We start from the raw sequence: 25926 nt of genomic DNA, 5'->3' as shown, positions 1-25926 counted from the left end.
GACTCTGTTCAACATACCAAAAGCAATTAGAAACTGCCATACTGGCATGCTGCTTCGCTGTGTGAAGCTATCTAAATGAAAAGGATGGGTCCACATGGAAAAAAGGTAAACACATTAACAGCAGCTACATTCCTTAAACTTATTATCTTGACAAATTACTTTTGATGTGGTACCTGATATAACATGTTTCAAATATGACTAATATTAATACAACCATATTTTTCAAAGAGCTTTTATTGGACTGCTTCCTTTCTTGGATATATGTAACATACACAGCATACAGTTTTTATGTTGGTGTATTATTCAAACATAAGATTTAAGTCCAAATACAAAATTCAGTGATCCTCTTCGCTTTGAACACAAGAGGTTAGCTTCTTATTCACACAAAAAGCCAACACTTATTAGAATCCCTCTCTACTATAAGACTTCTGGAAGCAGTTCAGAAATACATAATTTCATAGTACAGAAAATATATTACCTTTACAAGAAAGTTTTATAAGAATTCCTTCAAAAAAGTAAACATTCATGTAAGCCTCCACTTATATAACCTCTCAAAATCAACTGCAGTCAAAGACCACTATGGCTACCTGCACCTTCTGGACATAAGATCATTTTAGAAGAGCACCATCGTAACGGTAAAATTGTCAATCAATCCTTAAGCTGCCATATATATACTCATTTCATAATGAAAAATACAGGAATCTCACATTTCTCACTTACAATTTGTCAACGTGAATTATATATAAGCATATAAAGCCATATAGGACCCCCCAGCACAGAAAAACCACAAAGCCCTTACTGTTCATTGTAAGCAAAGTCAAATCACCTGTTTTCACAAAACATAGTATTCCTGACACACAAACACACAAAATGTTTAGCTTGGCAAAAATTGTGGTAAAACAAATGAAAAAAGAAAGACAAGTGTAAAACTAGGATATGGAAAACCTGTCTAAGGCAGGCCTTTCTAAATTACATCTGCCCAGTGACCAGATTCAATGTATGTTCTCACAGAAATGTGTACAGTGGTTCAAAGGAATTGTTCAGCATTGCAAACAACAGCACTCACATGCTCCACCTCTTTTTCATTAAATCACAGGTTTTAATAATTCAAATAATTAATCATCCTGATTTTAAACCCCCAAGATATTAAACATTATAAGTTTTAAAATTCTGTTCCAAATCTTAACACGTACAGTAAAATGTACTTCTGAGGCACAGCTGAAAAACTCAAGCAGGAATTGATTGTCATACATACAGCCATAAACATTCAAGAAATGGTTGGTCTATTTTGAGTTCAAAATTTCAATGTGCCCACAAAAGGGAAGAATCTTGATGATTTGATTTTCTGTATGCTATAAATATTAGTATACAGTCAATGTCAACATACAAAACTTGGCACTAGAACTGCCTCTTTCAGAGCCACAGTCTTCACATGCACTGTAACCTACAGTCAAACATAATTTCCAACTGTGCTGGAAATTTTCTATTATTCTATATCTGACTTTTCTATTAAAAATAAACATAGGCTGGATTTTTCTTTTAAAAAGCCTATTTTCTTCCACAACTTCAAAAGCAAGTATCAAAAAGGGAGAAACAGCAAAAATAGAAGAAATAAACACACTGTGCTAGTTACAAAGCTCTGACACCTGACAGCCACAGTCTGAGGAACATTAAAAAAACTCCTATATACAAATTTTATATACACGCTAAGAGAGCTGAAGAAAATTACTGTATCTGGTTTTGCACTTATTTACACCACTTCCACATTTAGCTGCAACTCATGCAAGCACATTTTCAAATGTATTTTTGCACAGTAATCTTCTATTTGGTCTGGCCAAAGAATCAGATCAACACTTTCACCTATAAGTATCTAAAAGTACACACTTTTTGTTTAAAAGTTAGGCCTTAGTTTCTCGGATAAAACATAGCATATTTAGAAGTTCGAAAGCCAAGCAGGTCTCTCATTTCATTTCGGAATTTTGACAAGTCTTGCCGCAGTTCATTTAGGTTTTCCACAGTTGCCTGATCTGTGCTTTGCATCTTCTGTCTCATGGAAGTCAAGTAACGGTGGACTAAGCAACACATCACCTTTTGATAATTCTCATCTCTCTTTTGCTTCAGATTTCTCCATTCCTTTAAACAAACATCACATATTTACTATTGAAAAGTGATTTTTGAGATCTAAAGCCTGGACACAATTATACAGAGTAAATATGAACAAAATAACAAAGCCATTTTATAGATGCATCCTGACACCCACAAATATACAATGCATGTAAATTGCAGCAAAATATAAATTAAATTATAATAATCTGCTGTGCCAGCGGACATGAAAAATTTTAATCTACCTGACTTGGTTATTGAACTATGAGCAATTAAGATGTCCATAATCCTGCATGTCTATCAGCGCACATTCCATAAAGTCTTTGAATTTAGTTTATTTTATGTTATTCTGTTGGCAAGAAGATGCAAAATTAGCATGCAAAACTACAGGGTACAATAAAAACATTAAAAAAAAAAAAAATCCCTCCCCCCACAATGAGAGGTTCAGTGATCCTTTTTGGTTATTTATCTTGACACTTTTGCAGTATGTTTAAAACCAATTACCTTCCCCAAAGAATAACCTCGCCATTTTTGAGATTAGCACATACTTCCTTGAGGTGTCTGAGTTTTCAAACAATCAAAGCATTTTTTCCAAATTATTTCTGGGGGATTTAAGGGTTGGAGGCAAGGGGGTTGAAATTCCCAAAACTGAAAGTTAATAGAATCTAATTTAAGCAGAAATAGGTAACAGTTACTTATTTCTATTTTGGATGGAACACACGTTATTCTACAGCTCCTATTTATCTTAGTAGCACTCACCATGTGACAGGCAGCTTCAAGCAGCAGTTTGCTGATTCATTTTAGCAAGCAGCACCTTTCCTGCTTCAAAGCCCACAATTATTTCTTACCTTTAAACTGTTCTGACGTTTCACTTTGCCACTTGATGTATGAGAGCAGATCCATTTACTGAGACTGTTGAAAAGATAACAGATAGTCTTGGGAGAGGGAATAACATTGAAAGGCGGAGGTAGCGTGCATTTGTCATCAAAGTAGCTAAGCCAAAGCTTGGCACGAGCAAACTTCCATTCCTTATCTTCATGATTCTAGAGCATCAGAAACATTAACAGAGAGCAGAAGAAAAATATTAACAGGCTATTTGGTAAGTTTTATCTTCTCATAGCTGAAAAACTGTTATTTATCTATGATTCTACAATATTTTAATATATATATTATACAGTATTTTAATAAATGTTTTAATATACTAATATTAAATAATTAAAATAAAACCATATCTCTTCAAGTCACTATATATTCTAGTGTAAATATAGAATTCAGCTATAAAGGTATAAACCCCCTATCAAATGCCCAAGCACTACCTTATCAAGAATATCATCTTGACTTGAACAGCCACTCTATCAAGAAAGCCTTCAACTTCCAGAAGGCCAAAGCCTTGCACATGTTCATCATGCAAAGTACCCATTTTATCTGAATCAACATAAAGAAAAAGTTCAAGAAAAGAAAGTAAAGTTGAAGGAAAGATGCCCCTTGTGAAGTCAGAGGCAGAGCTCATCCATGGAGGTCTGCAGATTAGTCTACATATTGTAGGAAGAAATTTGTGCAAAATCCAAAAGATACAGCTAGTAATTACAGGTAATTAATCAGAAACCACTTACTGCTATCAGCTGAAAACTTTTATGAAGCATTGCCACAAGGAGTTTAGTTAACACTATCACAACCACCACGTTGTAAGTACCAACAATAACAGCGCCCACAAAAGACTGCAGTTCTTCACCATAGCTAAAACGTGTGACAAAGATTGCTACATGTGCCAGGGAGAATATATACCAGAACAGAGCAAAACATGTGCCAATAAACCTACAAAAACAAGAAAAAAAAAATCTGGTTAGGTAAAGCAAACACCAAAAATTAGTTTATTTAATGTAAATTTAAGTTCAGTGAAAAATTCCAGTTTTGTTTCATTACTAGGAACAATAAAGCTATTTCATAGATATCAAACTCACGAATGGAATGTGTCATTGCTCTGTTGTTCACAGAAAATACCCGCACAGTCCTTCTCTTCATTTACAGTAAATCCTTTATCATAAAGTTGTGTCAATCCAATTGTGAATGAGAACAAGACAAGAAGAAACATGCCCAGAAATTTTCCAAAATCTTGTAGCATCTGCCCCATTGAAATCTGTGAAACAGATTTATTTCTAATTTTAGTAAAACACGTAATTATTTTTGTTTGTAATTTCTCCTTCATCTCTAATCAATAAAAAAGTATCTACTTACATTTTAAATGTTTAACTTAAAATTTACGATGCTAAACCGACCTCAAAATCAGGAGATACCCTCGCACCACTTTTCAGTGAAAAGTTCTAGATGTTAGAAAAAAAATTTAAGTAGTTTTAACATCACCTAAGAAGTTCATATCCTTTAATTAACCATAAGCAATAGTATATACACAATATTATTTGTTTGCAATACCAATGGTAATAAGGAACTCAGAAGTCAGTAGATAAAAGCAGTAAATGAAATGCATTTGAACACAAATACCAATATAGAAAGTTAAGAAAACACTTAATAACGACAATGAATTAATCAAAACATTTCGAATTGTAATTCATCACTAACCAAAAGGGAGTATACCAAAGCCCATCTGCAGAATACAAAATTAATTCACTGTATGTTTTATGTAAGATTTTAAATATATACAACATGTAGGTGTCTAAGCACATAAAAAAAGGTTGTATAAAAGATAGGACACTGAATTCAGATAATTAGTTTCCATTTCAACGTACCCTATACAGAAGTTTGCAACAGTACAAACAAACCCAAACACAACATCACCACCCACAAAAAAACCAAACCAAAACAGCATCTTAAAAAAAAAAAAAAAAAAATTTATGCTTGTGCATTTTTCCAACACAGAAATCCATGACTTGCTTTCTTGCTTTTGTCATAAGTGCAAATTTTTTTACACAGACAGAGCATAAACTGTTTACATCATTTAAATACTCTTCCTACAAACTTTTTCAGAGAATAATACACTATTATAAAGAATGTAAATACAGAAATTGGGGTTGGGTAAATCTAATTCTCTGTAACAAATTAGTGTGTGGAAAGCCTAATCCTATATGAATCACAATCTGTACCAAATCATAGTTCAGAATTGTATCACTGGTCAGATTTTGCAAGTGCAAGTCTACCAGGAGAATGCAGTGCCAGCTCCGGCTCCCTTCCCATGCTGCTGCAAACTCAGTGAGTACCTCTGCTGCACAGCAGAGCCTCTCTGATTCTTTGCACAGTTTGCCACCCTCATGGAGAACGTGTAACTGCAGGCAGAGCTATGCAGTACTTGTACCATTTGGTCAGAGGATGATTGTACTGTATATCATACTGTTTCATCACATCCAACCCTTTAAAGAAAAAAAACCACCCCAACAACAAAACATTTACCTTTTAACTGATACACAGTTGAAGGCAAGAGAGAAAGAGAGACCAAGCAGATGAAACAGAGATACACAAAAAGTGCAGTGGAATAAAGTGTAATAACACAGACCAAATACCAGCTGCTTTCTTCATATACTCATGCTATTCCTTTCTATGTATTTAGAATTTCCAAGAATTTTAAAACTAATTATCTAGTCTAGGGAAATATTATGCTACCTCCTGTTAATAATAATAAACAGCCAACACCACACAGCCAACTTACAAATCTGTATTAAAACAGATTTTATTTATCAGTAAGTAACTGAATGCTTAAAAATAACTCCAATACCCGCAGAATACAGTACCTGCCTCTTTCCCCCTACTATTGGGTTTCCATGCCATATTTGATTACCACCATTTGAACTTTGTGACCTACTTTCAGAAAAAACTCTAGGAGTTGTTGCACAATCTGTACTGGCCAACAGTAATAACATAAGCTTCAGTGTGCCAGTGAATGGGGAGACTGTTGACTGTTTTTATTTACTTGGAAAATTTCATAACATAACCTCCTAATAAAAAACTTGTGAAAGATCTAGTACATAAATAAACATGCACATTAAACAGTGAATCTCTTGAAAATGTGGAGAGATTTCAGTGTTCAATCAATTTGTATAACAAGCCTAATGCTTGCTGCAACATCGAGACTTCAGTATTTTTTCAAAGTATGCAAGTACATTTCAATTTAAAAATGTATAAAAGAAAACCATAAAAATAATTAACAGCAATATAGTCACAGCTAGAGAGAAAAGCACAAGTAGTAAACCAAAGAAAAGAGGAGAATCAGGCATCTTCCAATAATATCAAACTGGTTACGAGAAGTATGAACATTGTTTTTCAAGTACTTTTTACAATGATTTAGAAAGACCAATTATTTTTTCTTTTCAAAGAAGGACTATTCTGTATGAAACAAAAATATTCTAAGAGATAGTTATTTGTGCAGCAAGATTAAGTATTCCAACTCATTAAAATCCTAAAGCCTTGATATGAGACCTAGTGATCTGAGCCAAAATTATTTAATTGAGAACCTCCTTTGGTATAGCTCTAGTTGCACAAGAAGAGTTAAATAAAAATGCTGCTCTCAAATATTTACACTTAATAGTGATTATGTTTCTTGCAGTATCCTTTCAAGCCATCCCTTGCCACAAAGCTCTTAAAACTAGTCCTGCTCATTAGAAGAGAGGATGAAGCAATGATTTGACCTATTGGGACAAATTCCATCAGTATAATCACTGGATGACTACCCTGCTTTTTTCAAGTGCCTTTTTATGCAACAGACCCTGCAAACTCAGTGACAATGCTGACAACCAGCTATATTAACTAAATCCTATCACTATCAGTGGAAAATTAAACAAATAAATGGGGGGGGGGGGGAATAATCATCGGTACAAGAAAGCAGTGACTTGTCTGCTAGCACAAGCAGCAGGTCAAAGGAGGTGATCCTGCCCCTCTAACTCTGCTCTCGTGAAACCTCACTTGGAGTATTGTGTCCAGTTCTGGTGTTCTCAACATAAGAAGGACATGGAGCTGTTGGAGCAAGTCTAGAGGAGGGTCACGAGAATAAGGGGGCTCGAGCACCTCCCGTATGAAGACAGGCTGAGAAAGTTGGGGCTGTTCAGCCTGGAGAAGAGAAGGCTGCGTGGAGACCTCAGAGCAGCCTTCCAGTATCTGAAGGGGGCCTATAAGGATGCTGGAGAGGGACTCTTCCTTAGGGACTGTAGTGACAGGACAAGGGGTAATGGGTTTAAACTAAACCACGGGAAGTTCAAGTTAGATATAAGGAAGAAGTTCTTTACTGTGAGGGTGGTGAGGCACTGGAACAGGCTGCCCAAAGAAATGGTAAATGCTCCATCCCTGGCAGTGTTCAAGGCCAGCTTGGACAGAGCCTTGGGCGACATGGTCTAGTGTGAGATGTCTCTGCCCATGGCAGGGAGCTTGGAAGTAGATGATCTTAAGGTCCTTTCCAATCCTAACCATTCTATGATTCTATGATCTGTTTTGTTGTCATAAGTCTCCAGGAAGTAAGGCCAAAGAAGCTGGCAGTATATCTACGCAAAGCTTTTTTCAGTAAGCTATGTTTTTAATGACAAGTGCTTTAGTCTGTAAGGGCTTTTCACTGGCAAAGAAAGTGCTGAAGACTGAAGCTAAACAAAAGAAAACACAGAAGAGAAAAAACATTACTGGTGGAGTAAGTAGCGACTTCTACTCACAATGTTTTTTAGAAGGAAGCTTTCTTCCTCATTTTAATTTAAAAGGATTGAGGGAGGTAATTGCATCCTATCCACGTGATATCTTCATAATAGTCCATGTTCCCTCCCCTATTCCCAAAGGTATACCTCCTGTGTAGCATCATACTGCACCCTTGGGTCCACCCAGTTTATCTCCAGTTTATCATGATGAATAGCACCAAGACTAAGATGTGACCGGTCTGTGCTTAAAAAAAAGAAATGAACTAACAAAAATACATTACATGGCATAAAGTCAGTAGAAAACTCCACATCCGCTCTCAAATCAGGAAAAGAAAAACTAAATTCTTTGCACAAAACCAAGCTAAATTCCAAGTTCAAGTGAAAAATTTGCTTAGAAACTGTTGTGGTCTCCACTGTTCCAGTATCACAACACAAGACTGTTAACCCACCATCTCCAGATGACTGAATTAAATATATTAAATAATTAAAATGTGTGTTTCTTTACTGTCATTATTACTCACTGGAAGGCTACAGAACATTCCAATTAAGAAGAAACCTGTTCTCCCTGCGTATAAATAGATGACTATTTCAATACTCTTGAGAGATTTGTATTTTTCAAACTAAAGCAATTTGCACAATGCAACTCAAAGAGCAACCTTAGTGAGATCACAGACATAAACAGAAAGGCCTTTGAGTACATTTCCTTGCTACACACCTCATTCATCTATCTTTTAGAGGTAAGAAATTAGGACAATCATTTTCATATAACTTTACAGGAAGAACCTGATCCTTAGTTTTCAGACTACAGACATTTATGCAGTATGTGAAGCTAACAACAGACGAAAACAAAAAGACAATATAGGCACAGTTATCATAGAAAAGATACTGTAAGAAAGTGAATTACACTACATTTTCCATTCTTATCCTTACCTTTTTCCATCTAAATGAGTATGTTTTACATGACAGATTAAAAAAACAAGTTCCAATGCAATATCACTTCTATTTTTAACTTTCCAAGTTTCTTACTTTCATTTCTCCTTTATCTCTTTCCAATAAGACTTTTCATAGCAAATTAAAAATAAGTTTAATATTTTCTCAAGCAGTAATGATATTCACCTGGAGTGGTCCCAGAATAGAGCTGGTTGTGTACATGAAAAAGAGACGCAGATAACTGAGAACATTCGCAAAAGCAAAAAGACCTTCTGCCACGAGAGTAGGGTGGAATGCATCCCAGTCCTTCCTTTCAGCGTAATCATGAAACTGTAATATAAAAAGGACAAACTGGGATCACTGACATTATAAATACAGAAATGCACCCATGCATCAATCCCTACTTTTGCCTTCAAAAAAGCATAAAAGAAATAAGCACACACAATTTCTAGATGGCTTACCTCTTTCAGATACCACATTTTTTAGACAAAAATATTTTAAAAAGCCATTCCAGAGGGAGCCAGAAATCTGATGATTTAACTTCAGCACTTAATTCTGCCACTTATTTGCTCAGCAAACCATTTATTCCTCTGTTCTGCTTTCCCTTCTACTCTGTTTTGCAAGTTGAAAAAGGACATTACTTCATAAACATGTAAAAACATAAACATAAAATTGCCTAGTGTAATAGGCCTCAGTCAAAACCAACATCAAAATGCTGCAAAGAAAAGTAGGGTACACATGCAATGTAGTGACACCTGGTCTTAACCGGCTTTAGAAAGATTTATAAAGACTTAGGACCTGAGGTTCAATGAATGGATTTTATGAATTACTACAGAGAATGGCAGTCACAAGTAAACTGCTTGTGTAAATACAGCCTTAAAGTAGATCCCCTAGGTACTATTCAACTATTCATGGAATATCCACAGATCCCTAACTTTTGGCTTGGCTGAAAACATTCAGCATTAACAGCTTCTGCTGTCTCAAGATGAACATTCAAAAAGCTGTTATAAAATAACTTTCCCAAAAGAGTGGTGCACGAAGATGGCAAGAAACAGGGATAAACATGGTTTTATACATTGCAACTGCATGTGTACAAATCCCTCTGCTACAAACACTCTTCCTTTACTTCTGACAGCTTCAGTGCCTATAACAGGGACCTAAACTGTAAACAAAACATTTTTATTTAGTTCTCTAGATAATGTATGAACTATAAAAATAATTTTTTCCATATAAAATAGCCCCAAAAATGCCATTATGTGCCTGTTACACAGGAGTCCTGCATCTTCAAAAATATTACAACTTAAATTAGCCACAAAGTGCTCTTACTTCAGCAAATGAACTACTACTACAGACATGTGCTGCTTGCAAAACGAATGGCTGGGAAGGCAGCCCAACATGGCACGCTGTTTCTTTCAAGAAATGGAGCTTTCCTTTCCAAATGATTACCAGCCTCTGGAATCAATGCAAGGATACGTAAATGAGCCAAACACCAAGTTGGGAAGAACTGAACCAGTCTACTTCCCTCCCAACTGCCAGACAGCTGTCAACTCACAGTTTGCTATACAAAATAATGGTGCTACTGCAATGGCTTGAATCTTGCTAAAATATTCATATTCAATTGGGCTGGCAGCTTGCCATACGCTGTGCTGCTAACAACAGAATGGGAATGATTATTTTCAAAACTTGTATCTTCGATCAAATCCAGATGGCTTCTCTCAGAGAAAAGACAGGGCTCTTCCATGGTCTTGGGCCTTTTTTCCTTACTACAAAAAAACCCCAACAAACCAAACCCAAAACCCAAACAAAAAAACCTCCACCGAACAAACAAAAAAATTTAAAAAACCAAAAAACCCCACAACCACTTATGAAATTTGAGTATATGTAATCAAAAGCTAAATAAAACTTTCTGTAACAAAAAACCAAGCTAAACACAGAGATTACCATTAGCTTTCTGCATAGTACTGATCCATGGAATCAGGCAAGCTAAAAGGCCAAATCTTATGAGTTGTATAGGGAGATTTCTCCAAATTAACATCAAGCCATTTGGAAGACCAACCAGTTCTTACAAGGAAGACAGTAGTTCTATTTGGGGTTCTAAGTACGTGGACATGTCTTGATGTATATTCCAACTCCCATTTGCCTCAGTAACTCCAGAGAAAATGTATTCAACACTGGAGCATGGGGAAACACAGCATTCAGGGGCCTCAATTCTAAGCGGCAAAAGCCACTGAGGGAGCCTCAAGTCCTCGACAGGACTTGCGCAGGAGCCGGCAGCTCCGCTGATCAGGTTTGAGATCATCTTAAGAACCTGAATGTGCACAAGTCCACAGGTCCTGAAGGAGCTGGCAAATGAAGTTGCTAAGCCACTGTCCCTCATATTTGAAAAATCGTGGCAGTCAGGTAAAGTTCCCGACAACTGGAAAAAGGGAAATATAACCCCCATTTTCAAGAAAGGGAATATGGAAGACCTGGGAAACTACAGACCAGTCAGTCTCACCTCTGTGCCTGGCAAAATCGTGGAGCAGATTCTCCTGGAAAGCGTGCTAAAGCACATGAAAAACAACAAGGTGGTTGGTGAGAGCCAACATGGCTTCACTAAGGGAAAATCCTGTCTCACCAATTTGGTGGTCTTCTATGATGGGGCTACAGAACTGATGGATAGAGGCAAAGCAGTTGATGTCATCTACATGGACTTGTGCAAAGCATCTGACACTGTTTCGCACAACATCCTTGTCTCTAAACTGGAGAGACATCAATTTGATGGATGGACCACCCAGTGGATAAAGAATGGGCTAGATGGCCGCACGCAAAGAGTTGTGGTCAATGGCTCAATGTCCAATTGGAGACCAGTAATGAGTGGTGTCCATCAGGGGTCAGTGTTGGGACTGACCTTGTTCAACATTTTTATCGTCGACATGGACAGTGGGACTGAGTGCGCCCTCAGCAAGTTTGCCAACGACACCAAGCTGTGTGGTTCGGTTGATACGCTGGAGGGAAGGAGTGCCATCCAGAGGGACCTTGACATGCTTGTGAGGTGGGCCGATGACAACCTTATGAAGTTCAATCAAGCCAAGTGCAAGGTCCTACACCTGGGTCGGGGCAATCCCAGGCACTGCTACAGGTTGGCTGGAGAAGAGATTCAGAGCAGCCCTGAGGAGAAGGACGTGGGGCTGTTGGTTGATGAGAAACTGAACATCAGCCAGCAGTGTGCACTAGCAGCCTGGAAAGCCTACCGTATCCTGGGCTGCATCAAAAGAAGCGTGACCAGCAGCTCGAAAGAGGTGATCCTGCCCCTCTACTCTGCTCTCGCGAAACCTCACTTGGAGTATTGTGTCCAGTTCTGGTGTTCTCAACATAAGAAGGACATGGAGCTGTTGGAGCAAGTCTAGAGGAGGGTCACGAGGATGATAAGAGGGCTAGAGCACCTCCTGTACGAAGGCTAAGAAAGTTGGGGCTGTTCAGCCTGGAGAAGAGAAGGCTGCATGCAGACCTCAGAGCAGCCTTCCAGTATCTGAAGGGGGCCTACAACGATGCTGGAGAGGGACTCTTCGTTAGGGACCACAGTGATAGGACAAGGGGTAATGGCTTCAAACTTAAACAGGGGACGTTTAGGTTAGATATAAGAAAGAAGTTCTTTACTGTGAGGGTGGTGAGGCACTGGAACAGGTTGCCCAAGGAAGCTGTGAATGGTCCATCCCTGGCATTGTTCAAGGCCAGGTTAGATGGAGTCTTGGGTGACATGGTTCAGTGTGTGGTGTCCCTGCCCATGGCAGGGGGCTTGGAAGTAGATGATCTTAAGGTCCTTTCCAACCCTAACTATTCATGATTCTATGATCAACTTCTCTTTCAAGCCTAAGATGCAACAAGACCAGAGATCTTAACAATTACATGGCAGTGTCATGGTTTAAGCCTAGCCAGTAACTCAGAACCATGCAGCCGCTTGCTCACTCCCCCTCTTCTTCCTCCCCCTGTTCCCAGAGGGATGGGGAAGAGAATCGAAAGTATGTAAATCCCATGGGTTGAGGTAAGAACAGTCCAATAACTAAGGTATAATACAAAACTACTACTGCTACCACCAATAATAATAATGATCAGGGAAATAACAAGGGGAGAGAATATAAAACTAAAACGGGAAAAAGAAAAGAAAACAATAAACACAAGTGATGCACAATACAATTGCTCACCACCTGCCAACTGACACCCAGCCTGACCCAAGCAGTGATCTGGGCCTTTCAGGTGACTCCCCCCAGTTTATATACTGGGCATGATGTGCTGTGGTATGGAATACCCCTTTGGCTATTTTGGGTCAGGTGTCCTGTCTCTGCTTCCTCCTGGCTTCCTGTGCAGCTCCTCATGGGCAGAGCACGGGACTGAAAAGTCCTTGATCAGAGTAAGCACTACTTAGCAACAACTAAAAACATCAGTGTGTTATCAGCGTTGTTCTCAGACTAAAGTCGAAAACACAACTCTGCACCAGCTACTAGAAGGAGAAAAATAACTGTTACAGCTGAATCCAGGACAGGCATATACCACATGAAACATTTAACTTGGAAGCCTAACCTATATCCACATAGCAGGTTATTACTAATGTAGTACACTTAACCACAACATACTACAACTAACATACCACACGTAACATATCTTCACATATTTTGCAATAAGGTACTAAAATTATATTTGCCCAGGCAGTCCCAGAGAAGCTTTGGATCTGTGAAGATGGGTACTCACCTTGTTATGGGCAACAACTTTGAGCGCAAAAGTTGCCAAATACAGGGAATTCATGACAAAACTAAGCTGATTACGGGATTCTTCTAAAAAGTCTTCTAAACCATCATACCAGAGTCTTTTAACATCTGACCACACCATTCCTGCAGGAAAAAAACCACCAGAGAAGTCAAGCCACAGCACTTAACAGATATTCTTTTACTACCAAAGCATTTTGACTGGGTTTTGTAAATGACATTTTAGCAAAGAGAAAGAAATGGAGTAATCTAGTAAATTTATGAGAAGATCTGTACTGGATTACAAACATTAGTCATACGGCAACAAAATGTTTAACCTTTTCCAGACTACTTTCCAACGAAGAAACACATTCTCTAGAAAAAAAAGGAAACGAATAGGGTAAAAACTGGATGAGAAAAGGTCAAATTCAAATAAAGGTAGAGGGCTAGAATACACATGCTGCTTCTGACTGAAAAGTATTCACCCTTTTCCAAAAGCAACATAGAAAGCATTACAGTGCTCTATAAAGTACCAAATATTTTTATAATACCTACACACTTCCAAAAAAAATTTTTAAGAGTAATCAGCTCAGTAACTGTTACTGAAAAGATCCAAAAAGTAGAAACTTTTCTTACCCTAGGTAACAACATTAGCAGAGACCATGACTTAAGACTACAAAAATTGGAATTTTAACTAAGAGCAACATACATTTAAATATCCAGGATTTTTATAGAAAACTCAATTTTACCATTCTTAACCATGTCTAGCTGTTTGGAAAAATACAGTTGCTAAGAATTTTACCTACTGAATGTCTGTTATGGACTTGACATTTTATAAAACTTGAAAGGACCGTTAGATGAAATATAATGGTACCTTTGATTTCTATGAATAATCAGTTGTTTAATGTTTGGGAGAGTTTTTTTGAGTACTTCAGTTGTATGCTACTGTATTTAAGACAAGAAAAGAGCATGTGTATAAATGGTAGTTCAAAACTGTTAAGACTGGGTTCAGCTTTTAGAACTTAGCAACTTCTCTCAAACTTTGGCCCAGTAGAATCATAGAATAGTTAGAGCAAGATCCAGTGAATGGAGAAAAAAATCAGTTATGTGTGACTGTATTTGCTGAGTCAGCTTCACAGCAATGTACGAAGGCATAGTAAGTGTGCTATGCACACTTCGTTAAAAGACTTACATAAATCTCTCTTCTTCCTGATACAAAGAAAATATTTCTAAGCCAGAACCTCTGTGCCTCTACTTTACAATTACATAAAGATCTCAGGTTTTCAAAGAAACCATTTTACTGGTAATATTCAGAATTCCATACACAGACACAAGTAATTAAGAAGCTCCTACTACTTTTTTTATAGGCTTCATAGAATATCTTGAGTTGGAAGGGATCCACCCAGATTATCAACTCCAACTACTGACTCCACACAGGGCAACCTAAAATTAAACCATATCTCTAAGAGCGGTGTCCAAACACTTCTTGTCAAACAGAGCTGGAAGAAATTAAAAGTTCCATGGATTGTTGGCTGATGAAAAAACAAAACAGATTTGACTCACAGGGATTAAACCAGCTACATACTAAATACTACTACCTATTAATGAAAAGTTGTTGGAAAAATCTAAAGCGATGTCTGAATCAATTTTATTTCTCAATTTAGCACCAAGGAAAACTAGTTGATGACAGGCTCTTACCTGTTACAAAACTATCCATCTGAAGAACACATACTTGCTTTGCCGTCATGTTATTTTTCTTTCAGCTTTTTTTGTTTGTTTGGGGTTTTTTGTTGGTTGGTTGGGTTTCATTTTGGTTTGTGTTTTGTTGAGTTTGTTTGTTTGTGGTGTTTTTTTGTTGTTTTTTCCCCCTCCCCCTCAAGATCAGAATTTTAAAATGTCTAGGAAGACACACAGCTTTTACATTAATTTGTTATTGCACAACTGAATCTCACTTGCATCACTCTGAATGCTACCAGTCCTGTAGAAAAATTCACATTCCTCCTCTGTTAGATCCTACACCATTCCATTTCTTACACTTCACTTAATGTGATGACTAGAGATTGTTGTAACACTTGACATCTCTTCCTCAAAATGTGTTTGGCTTTTTTTTTCTGTAACACTACCCTTCTGAGAGTAAATTTCAGTCAAGCAATGAGTAACATGCTGACTTCACAACATAGTACAAATCGTTATTGTTCAATCAAGGCCAAGTTGGATGGAGCTTTGAGCAACCTGGTCTAGCGGGAGGTGTGGAAAGAGATGATCTTCAATGTCCCTTCCAACCTAAACCATTCTATGAATCTACGAACATCAGCAATTGTCATCCAATCTCATCAAACCATACCTACCAATTAGCCATATTATCAGAAGATAGTCTATTCTCTCAAGAGCTGGACCCATTGTATTCTTCTTATTCTCATTGTAGACAAGGGAGTACAAATTAAGTAATAACAGAAATGTGAAATATGAAGCTCCATGAATAATAAACTTCATAAAAGGAGTGTGAATTATTCGACCTACTCGAGACTTAGGAGCTAACAAGTAACACAGGGACAGAACTGGCCAGAAAATGCCAACCATCAAAACAGTCAAAATCTTCTTGCATGTGTGCTTGCGTCGATATCCTGCCATCTGTCCAAACCATACAGTGTTCAGAAACTGCTGGCAGTTAGACTGAGCAACAAACTGGAGGAGGGAGGAAAAGAAACAGACAGGAAATCAGTCCCAGGTTTCTTAGAACAGCTTACTAAATTACATAATTAAAATTAATTTTCAAACTATGCGTAGTTACCAATGAACAGAAGTCAAGAATATTAAGTTGAAGTAATCTCGTAAGAGAAAAAGTGATATGGACCCACTGTGATTATAAACATCCATTATTTTAATTTCCTTCTAAAGACAGCAACTAAACATAAATTATACATACTAGACTTTTCAATGGTTTTCAGCTTAAGAATTATTTTTTAATTATTTACAAATCTAGCATATAAATAACATCATACGTCAGTCAGTTTCATTGTCTGTTATTATAAAATACATTGATCTTGTCTGAAGAAAACGATACTGTTATTGTAAAATTCTATCCACATTGTAAAACGCAATGCCTTGTAAAGTGAGGCCTGAAGTGGCTGACGAATTTTATGCATATCAGTTCTTAAAATCAATATGACTCTATTCAGCAGGGTTAATTTTACATCAGAGTAAGATACGCTGTATCAGTCCCTCAAAGAAGGGCATTCTGGCCTGAAGGTTATGTAGATTATGCAAATACAGTTTCAAATTTCACGTGCTTATTTGCATGGAGTTACGAAAGCATCTTTTTTACTGAAGGACGGTTTGTCATTGAATTGAAAATATCAACAAAAAGAACCTTGATTGTATCATCACATTTTAGAAAGCTTCACAAAAAACCTGTCTCTATTATAAACTTGCCAGGAATAAAACATATTCTGCAAAGATGTTTTCCTCATACCACACAAAAAACGTTGTTATTCTCCAACTGCTGTGGTAAAACCAAGCTATGCTCAAAACCAGAACATCTTAAATACTTCAGTAAGCTTGTTTTATGCATACCAGAAATGCGTAATTCTAGGACATTCCACAACTATGGCTTATGACTTTTAAACACTATGTATTTTTAAAGTGTCACAAACAGTTTAAGCCTAGATATATTGAATGTGCACAATTACAATGCCTTCTGCAAATGCTAACCAAAAATGGATTTTGCATGTCTCTCTGTCCCTGATCCTTATACTAGAATCCCACAAATACCCATTTGCCTTCTAGCACAGCAAAACTAGACTTATCATTTGTCAAAGGATAAAGACAATGATAACCTACTGCATAAAATAAGTTCCATACTGATGGCATAAAAAGGTGCTACTATTCTGGAACAGAGGCACTATTCAGTTATACCAGCATAAGTTAGACCTGTGCTACAATATTAATGAACAGCGTAGACAAGGCCTGAGCCAAAACTGAACAGCTAATGACAAGTGAAAGAGTAATAAATCACATATGGCACCCTAAGGATCCATGTTTCCCTTGTAAAGGATTTAATGAGGATCTGACCAAATCATTACCACTACTAGAACTCTTCATAAAAGAGCAGCAGTCTATACTCCAATACAGAAAATACGTTCTTCTCCACCATAAATACTGAAGAAGCACTCAGTATCTTGCGATATCATTTCCCTTTTTCACACCCAGACATTCAGATCTTGCAAATTTATTTACACTTCTATGCCTAGAGGCAGAACAAATGAAATGAATTACTAGCAAAATATGAGATGGAAAGCCTATCAAATTACTGCAAAGACAAACCTCTTTTTGATTATACTTGATTGCAAGTTTTAAGCGGCTTAAGTTCATCCTCTCTTCCAACAATCCTCGCTTGTCTACATGTTCATCACTAGATGTGTGATTCAGAATAACTTCCAGCTCCCGTGAATTCCGTGCTTGTGCAAGCAAATCTTTAGCAAAGGTTTTGCACTGTTGAGCTAGCTCCTCATAATCATTTCTGAAAGACACAGAAACAGTACATACTATTACACTGCTCACATATTTTCCATTAAACCATTAATTACCCATCTTTGGTTGGGATTGTATGTTATGCTAAGACAAATTTAAAAAAAAAAACCCACAACCCAACAGTCATATGTCAAAGACCAAGCATTCTGAAGACAACTCTGAGTAGGTTTCACCACATAACATGACAATTACGCTTCAGTTTAGTTTGCAACTCCATTAGATAGAGAAAAATTGGGAAACAGAGTATACAAATTCTTACGAATTCCATATAAAAAGTTAAAACTTAGAATTATTTCCAAGACATGTCAAAGTGTAGCAGTCACAAAATATGGCAGTGGTAAGTCATTATTTCTACTTGGAAGGGAAGTTAGTTTGGTTTTGCTTATTCCTGTTATCTGAAAATTAAAAGTCTATCCACTGAATACTATTTATTAATGTAATAAACACAACTAAAGAAACCACATGATTTGCTTGTCTCACCTGGCACAGAAAGACAATCAGCTATAAAACCGGAAAATTCCTATGTTGTTTAGGAAAGTAGAATTTTACCCCATACAAACATTTGCTTTCCTGTTCTTGAAAGCTTTTGTGCTGCTAAGTTTCAAAATGGTAGAAACCTGTATAGTTTAAATGTAAAACTAAACTGAGCATATGTTCATTCAATAGAAAGGCATTGTCAGCATGAAGTCTTCTATACATCTATGCACTTTATACATATACGCGCACACATATGCTGTTCCGAGTCTTATAAGGAGCAAAATTAAGAAACAGTACCCGAAACAACTCCTAACATCAGTCAGGTCAGTATAAACAATACTTCTACCTAGATGTAGGGAAAAAAAAATATAGAGTACTAATGAGATATTGATATGATTAATAGGTAAGTAATCTTGAAATAAGTCAGCATTTAGCATGGTTTCTACTTATTTTTCCAGAGAAGAACTGAAATTTGAACTGTTGGTGCAACTATACACATTGAACTATCTACACTAAAAGGATTTAAAATAATTAAACTGTCAAAGGGACTACTAATGAGGCATGAATTATATTATACAACTTCTTATTATGTCAATCATCAGTTTAAACACTCCAATTACAAAGAAAAAAGAATAAACCTTTTCTAATGCATACATATTTCTACATATATAATTTCACAAAGGTATTAGTTGGTTTGTGTTTTCAATTCCTACCTGAATTCAACCTCAACAAGGCTTAATTCTTTCAAGTCTGCACTGAGTTCAAAAGCTCGCAGGATCGGATCCTCCTCTGTCAACATTATTAAAGCTGGACTAGCCAAACACCGATAAATGTCAAGGCGAAACCTGTGAGAAAAGAATAGCAAGCAAAATGAAGATGTTCCATTTGATTAGCAGTATCAAATCAGAACCGACTGCAAAAGTTTGCATAACACAGTCAGCTGAAAGACAAAACAATTGGATTTCTTAAAATCAGACACTATAAGCATTGAATGTGATACATCAGGGAAGACACTGTCCTTCACAGACTTAGAATCCCTACTACTCTAGTGTATCAAAAATTGGCCAAACTGGTTCCCACTTCTTTTTCTCACTATTTCAACTGTTATCAGTACATCAGCAGAAGGCCATCAGTTAAGATAGCAGGTACTGATATCATTTGACATTTTTTAAGGTTATACAGTAGCTTTCATGGTTCTTCAAGTGGAAATAAAAGAGGGAAGTGAAGCATTTAAGGCAATCTTCTATTTTAACAAACTAAATTAAAAACAGTAGGGAGCTTTTATGTGCAATACAAAAAAAAAAAATCAGCAAAAGCATCTAAAAGGATGTGTTCCTTTTGCAAAACTAGTGGATCATGCATATCAAAACAATATCTGTTACCCATTCTAGTTTAAACTAAAGAGCTGTCATCTCAAACACTTCTGGTGCTTGTTTGCCTGGGACACCTTGATACCTTTTCTCATACTGAAGTTAATGACATGGGGTTATCTATCAGATGGATACCAGAATGTGGTCTATAGCAGCTGAATACCAGTAATAATTATCCTTTCACTTCCCTTATTTTTCAGTAATTTGATTACATACTGGAGTAATCATGTAATAATTAATTGTATATAGTAACTGCAGTACACTTATAATCTTTGAGCTCTAATTTTTTCACTCCAACTCTCACATATTAAATTGCATTCAACCTGTTACCAAGTTACCCAGACAAAATATTAAGACTGGTAAATCCCTCTCCTCATTTGAATCTTTATTAAAAAGCTTTCTACTTTCAAAAACCCTGAAGAAAAAAAGAATGCCTTTAGTTTGCATTCATCAATCCATAGTATATGAACACTTTTAGAAAAAGGATACAGAATTACCCACCTCCTCATTCTGGCACAAAAAACCCCCAACTATTAACTAACTTAAGAAAAATTTATTTGCATAGATCCTATGCTCCCAAACCAAAGATAGCTAGAAGGTTTATGACAGAACTGGTAGAAAGGCAAAAGCACTTATTAGCTTAATATGCAGAGTGACCAGGAGTATAAAACCAAAATGAAAGAAAAGACACTGCCTCTCACCACCTTTTTCAAGCACAACCCATCCCCAAGAATTACCATCTCACACAATAAAGGCTACAATATATAAAAGGAATCCACTCATAAACCTCATCAGAAAGAAAAAGACAATATACTGAATCTGACCCAAACAATACCAGAGAATTAAGACAAGATTTTCTTTGTTATTCTCTATGACTGGTAAGTCTTACCTTGAATGTCGTAGACTATCTTTTTTGTTCTTTGCAGTACACAGTGTGCATTCACAGCCTACAGCATGAGGTTTGGGTAATGATATATCTTGCTTTAACAGCATGGTGAGAATTTCATAGTTGTTGCGATGAGCTGCTAAAATGACAGGTGCCACATCCATGGTCGTTGAGTACTCTGGGTTCTGAATGCGTTCCATTAATTTCTGGAATAAAACGTAGGAAGTATCTAAATTTACTACATACAGATCTACTAGTGTTTATATGTCGGGGTTTTTTTGACTTATCAATAATGAATTTCTCTTTCAGAATATTTTCCTATGTTTCATGACATAAAAATAAGGAAGAATATGTAACAACCCTCAAACACCTCTCAGATAAATCCTGGAAAAAGAAAAATGGACACAGAAATGTTTTTGATTCACTTACATAGAAAGCCTGACATTCAGAGCCTACCTTTTCCAATATGCATGCATGATATTAAAAAGTGTATTTTGCTCTAGTTTGGAAAAATAAGAGTATATTTACTATCTAAGCCGAGAAAACTATCCTGACTATACCATACTGTTACACATATACCTTATTCCTTCCCTCCCCCTACCTCTACTTGTGAGCTTTTAAACTTAAGCACTGCCAAGACAGGTTTCAACTGATCAATTTCAAGATGAATATTTGATGTTTATAGAATTGCTCAAAAAAATCTATGAAGCTTCAACACATGAGTTTATATACATAGCCTTTATAGGTCAAGGCTGCTAATTACCTTGCAAACAGTCTACAAGAAAAGATTTAGAACCACTTTTTTTTTTTTCCTCTTCTGGACTAAGTGGGCATCTGTTAGCATTTGGCACATATAAATTCACTAGATTCTTTATGTGGTAAAGCAAATTAACATATTCTATTCTTTAAAACAAAAGAGGCTATAAATGTCCTGATTGTATCACCTTGGAGATGTAGAATTTCATTTAACAACATTGTTTTAAACACTACAGTTACCCAGAACACAATAGCCCACACTCCCCAACCAAAAATGAAGGAATAACAACACTCAACTACAATGGTTGGTCTGGAAGATCTTTTTGGTCGATGATTAAGTAGAATATCAACAGCTCCCACCACTTCCGAATCAATAGCCACCAAAAGTGCATCTGATGACTAAGGAAAGAAAACATGTGAAACTAGCAGTAACTTAAACACCATAAAGAATCAATATGAAGTCAAACTGCATTTTTTTTTTTACATATTTTTAAAATTTATTTCTAAAGCACTAAACCAATGTTCTGTATTATCACCACATGTATGCTCAGAATACAAATGTAGGCTGTGTTTCCAGGAGTTAGCATAGCATTACTGATAATTTGTTTCACTGAAATAACAGCAAAAGAACTAATTGCAGAAATTACTATACAGCTAAGATGTTACAGGATACTTGCAAAAATCCAGTTCTAATGGACAGTTTACCAGGTTATTGAAAACATTAAAAGCAAGTGTACAGCTCAGACGTATGAGATACTTCAGCCCTATATTCAGAGTTCTGTGGTAAAGCTCAGAACACAAGCTTCCCCCCCCCCCCCGCCCCGGTGGTAATTACTTCTGAAACTTAATTCTTAAATTGAGCTAAGTAGCTTTTCATTTTCCCTACAGTTGATATTATTCTTTTTAATTCACTTTACAAAACTTAAATTTTTACTTTAAAAATAAAAGACACAGCTTTTCTTATTGCTACTAATAAGGAGGTCTAAGGAGGGGAAAGTTTTTTTTTTCCTCGCCTGTCCAATATCAAACAACCTAACAAAATATACTACCTTTCCCTGTTCTACATTCTTATGCCATCATAGCTACAACTCTTCCAGCAGCAGCAGAAATGTTGCATACAGTTAAGGAAGTACTGTTGGTGTGGAACTGCCTCCACCATCAAGCACAGATCAAGCTTAAGAAGAAAGTACTGCAGAAACGCATGTTTGCCTTACCTTAAAAATCATCTAATATAATGTGCAGTTTTCTAACTGCTACCATGTTAAGTACTATATTCCACAGCCAAAGAGATCTCTGCATTCTATACTTTTTAGTATGATGCATTGACTGTAAACTGTTTATTTTTAAGATAATGCATATGTTATCTCTGCCACAGGAATAACATTTCAAGTAAAATTCAGACTTCTTAATATCATTGAAAATGTTACTTATACATTTGCCATGCCAATAAAAATCCCACTAAAAATAAATTAGTGAGAAGAAAACACTTTCACAATTACGACATGGAAAAAGAACTGAACTGCCTACAAAGACAGATTTTATTTCTCTATAAATTCCAACAGGTTAACAAAGAGCAGAATACACAGTTCAGTAACTAAACTGAAAGCTTTCAGTAACTTATGTGTTGTATACCTGGCAGCCATAATCCAAAAGAAGCTGTAGTATGTCCAAGTTTTCATTTTCAATAGTTATGGTAACAGCATTTCGTCCAAGCACATCCACACAATTTATGTTCATTTCGCCCGAGCTGTTTTCTTCTAAGAGTTTCTTAACCATGTAATAGTCACCTGCACAAGTAACATATGAATGTCACTTAATATTGTTACAAAGCAATAAAAGCATGTGAACATTGTAAGTACCAGCTACCATTAAAAAGACTACATTTCATAGCTGACAAGAGACATCGAGTACGTTAAATAACTAAGATGTCAATGTAGATAAGCATTCTCTCATCAGGAAGGACATTGAAGGTATTTCAGGAGGTCTCTTTCAGGAAAGCACTAAGCCATGTACTTTAATCCACTCTTTTAGTTCCAGTGTTAAAAGCAAACACACACAAAAGCACAGGTACTTTCAAAACTGGGGTAATAGCTCATACATGACCTGTGAAACACAGGAAACATCAAGTTCAACTGCATCAGAGAAGGTTTCTCTGTTCAAAGGAGCGATAGGCTCAGAGAAGGCCCCTTTACAATGCTACAAACAGGTCTGCATCTTCAACGAGCAGAAGCCACAGAAGTCATCTTTCCATCACTCCAATTCTCATGTATATATTATCAAAGCAGGTGTGATATGATGCCACAATGTTACAAAATTCAAGCTAGCAAGTTTGATTAGCAAATAAATCTAACTACAGTAAGATGTACATAAGCTGCAATTTCCTATTTGACTGAAGGATAGACACACCAGGCTGCACTGTTTAGTGTTACTCTGTTTAACTGAAACTTCTTGCCAAAGAGAAAAGCTTTTAATTATTTTTGTCTCTACAGTAACAAATTATATTGCAACATAGAAGACCATAACAAAGATAAACCTTAGCATAGCATACTTACAGAAGTATATGTAGAATACTTCTATGTACAGAGTCTGCAAGAGTACTAAACCAGCTGTTATATAAGTGATTATTTTTTTTTTACCTTTTTTGTTGTACATCCTTTTAGCTCCCTGAGCCTCTGCTTTCACTTGGAGAGAAAGCTGAGGCTCGTTCTGATCATCAGGATAGACCACAGCAGCAGCATGGCTGCAGGCAGCTCAGCCACAGACAGCACCAGAACAAACTTTCTAAGCCTGCTGGCTAACGTCAGTGCAGAAACAATCCCACCGCTGGGAACTAACCTAAACACACGGGTAGCAGGCAGCACTGTGCATAAACACACCAGCTTCCACAACTCTGCGTATGTCCTAAAGCACCCGTAATAATCCAGCACGTTATTCAAAGCCTACCTCAGAGTCCAGCATTTCGGACATGTTGAGATCAGTTTAAGACTGTATTTCTACTCAAGAACAACTAAATACATTTTAGAAAAGAAAATATTTCCCCATCCACGACCATGGGTGCAAATCGCACTAAAACTGTCTCATTCATTCTGGGGATGTCTAGATAAGCAAGTTTTACTACAACTAAATACTCACGCACTCTCTTAACAGTGAGCGCAGCAAACATGAACTCTCCGACACAGAACGAGCTCCCTCACAAACACAGGAGGAGATGGCCCAACGTTTCCTTTCCCCCGGCGCCGCCGGCTCCGGGTTCAGCCGCAGGCGCCGGAGCTAAGCCGGGCGTTAACGCAAGGCGAGGCGAGGCCGGCTCAGCCACCGGGGTGCCCCCCGGCAGCAGCCCTGCAGCGGACGGCTAGGACCCGTCGCCTTCCCCCCGGTACCCGGCCGGGCACTGGTACGATTTGCCCCCAGCCTCCCGCCGGGGCGCTGGCGCCGGTTCGGGCCCTCGGAGCGAGCAGCCGCGGCCTCCGCTCGCCGAGAGTGCGGCAGGCGGGGCCAGGCTGGGCAGCAGGGCCGGTACCTTTGTCGCAGGCCAGCAGGAAGAGCTTCTCGTCCAGAGTGGTCTCCTCCTTCACCTGTCGCACATCCTTCAGCGCCAGCAGCTTGTTCGGCGAGGCCGAGGCGGACGGGTCCGCGCTCTGATACAAGGCGGCCATGGCGCCGGCTCCGCCAGGCCCATCAGAGCGCAGGCGGGGCGGTGGCGCGGTGCAACCCCCGGTGGCCGCGGCCTTCCCGGAGGGAGCAAGGCAGCACCCTCGGACGCTGCCAGCCCCGCGGGCGCGCAGGGCAGAGCAAAGCTCCCGGATCGCAGTGCGCAGGCTCCAATGGCGGCGTCCGCCCTGCGGGGGGCAGCGGGATGGGTAGGAGCGCCTCCGGGGGCTGCAGAGACTGGCTGGCCGACGGGGCACCTTTGGCACGGCCCCGTCTTCCTCTCCTCCCGGGGCTCCGCGGTTTACCTTCCCTCGCAACGGCACTCAGGGGGCTGGGGTCGGGGCCCGCGCCCGTCAGGAGCCGCAGGGTTCAGCTGAACGATAACGGTTAATAAAAGCTGAAAGTCCAACTCTCTTTTGGAACCTCCTTTAGAAAAAGCGTGTTTGGTTAACACTTGCCCTCTTTGAAATCAACACTGGTCGGAGAAGACAATTCTGTTCAGATAGGGGTAGCAGTCATTTATCTTTCAACATGTAGCTCAGCGTTTATGTCAAATGTAGACGGCTCAGCATATGCAATGGTTGCCTCTGAAAACCCCTTGCAATTTGATCAGTTTTAAGTAATACAAACCAGTAAACAGACTGAACTAAATCCAAGCACTTAATTCTCTCAACTCCCACTATCCCCTTATATAATAGAAATTAAATGAAGGCATCTTCTTTCTGCTAATATTTTGTGCAAGATACTGAAGATATAAAGCTTAGTCCAGCTCTTCCCTCACCATCATTCTTAGGACTGTGTTTCAGGAGCTGAAAGAAAGTAGCAGCTTCATACTTCAGGAGGGGAAAAAAAAACCTCAACCTTTCATTTTTATTTATTTT

At 37.9% G+C, this 25926-nt stretch overlaps 1 protein-coding gene across 2 annotated transcripts; it reads right to left on the bottom strand.

Annotated features, from left to right (window-relative positions):
• Positions 1 to 216: 216 nt before the first annotated feature.
• Positions 217 to 25286, bottom strand: TRPC1 (transient receptor potential cation channel subfamily C member 1). Of its 2 annotated transcripts, XR_003992697.1 has the most exons (14): positions 24915 to 25286; positions 23027 to 23181; positions 21692 to 21793; positions 20642 to 20844; positions 19096 to 19227; positions 17699 to 17894; positions 15724 to 16060; positions 13383 to 13522; positions 8841 to 8984; positions 4065 to 4240; positions 3717 to 3918; positions 2952 to 3146; positions 2349 to 2452; positions 217 to 2133 (listed from the first exon to the last, which is right to left on the bottom strand). XR_003992697.1 is itself a non-coding variant. In XM_030495226.1 (13 exons), the coding sequence occupies exons 1-13, from the start codon at positions 25048 to 25050 to the stop codon at positions 1906 to 1908; spliced, it is 2346 nt and encodes a 781-aa protein (XP_030351086.1). In that variant the 5' UTR covers positions 25051 to 25272; the 3' UTR covers positions 217 to 1905. The 2 variants fall into 2 exon arrangements, 1 of the variants encoding a protein (XP_030351086.1); XM_030495226.1 differs by lacking the exon at positions 2349 to 2452 and having other exon boundaries at positions 24915 to 25272.
• Between the last annotated feature and the right edge of the window lie 640 nt (positions 25287 to 25926).

This window comes from Strigops habroptila, chromosome 8 (assembly GCF_004027225.2).
Source record: "Strigops habroptila isolate Jane chromosome 8, bStrHab1.2.pri, whole genome shotgun sequence".
In the NCBI taxonomy this organism is placed as follows: domain Eukaryota; kingdom Metazoa; phylum Chordata; class Aves; order Psittaciformes; family Psittacidae; genus Strigops; species Strigops habroptila.
The sequence above is the reverse complement of the archived record's forward strand: the minus strand, read 5'-3'. Positions and strand labels throughout refer to the sequence as shown.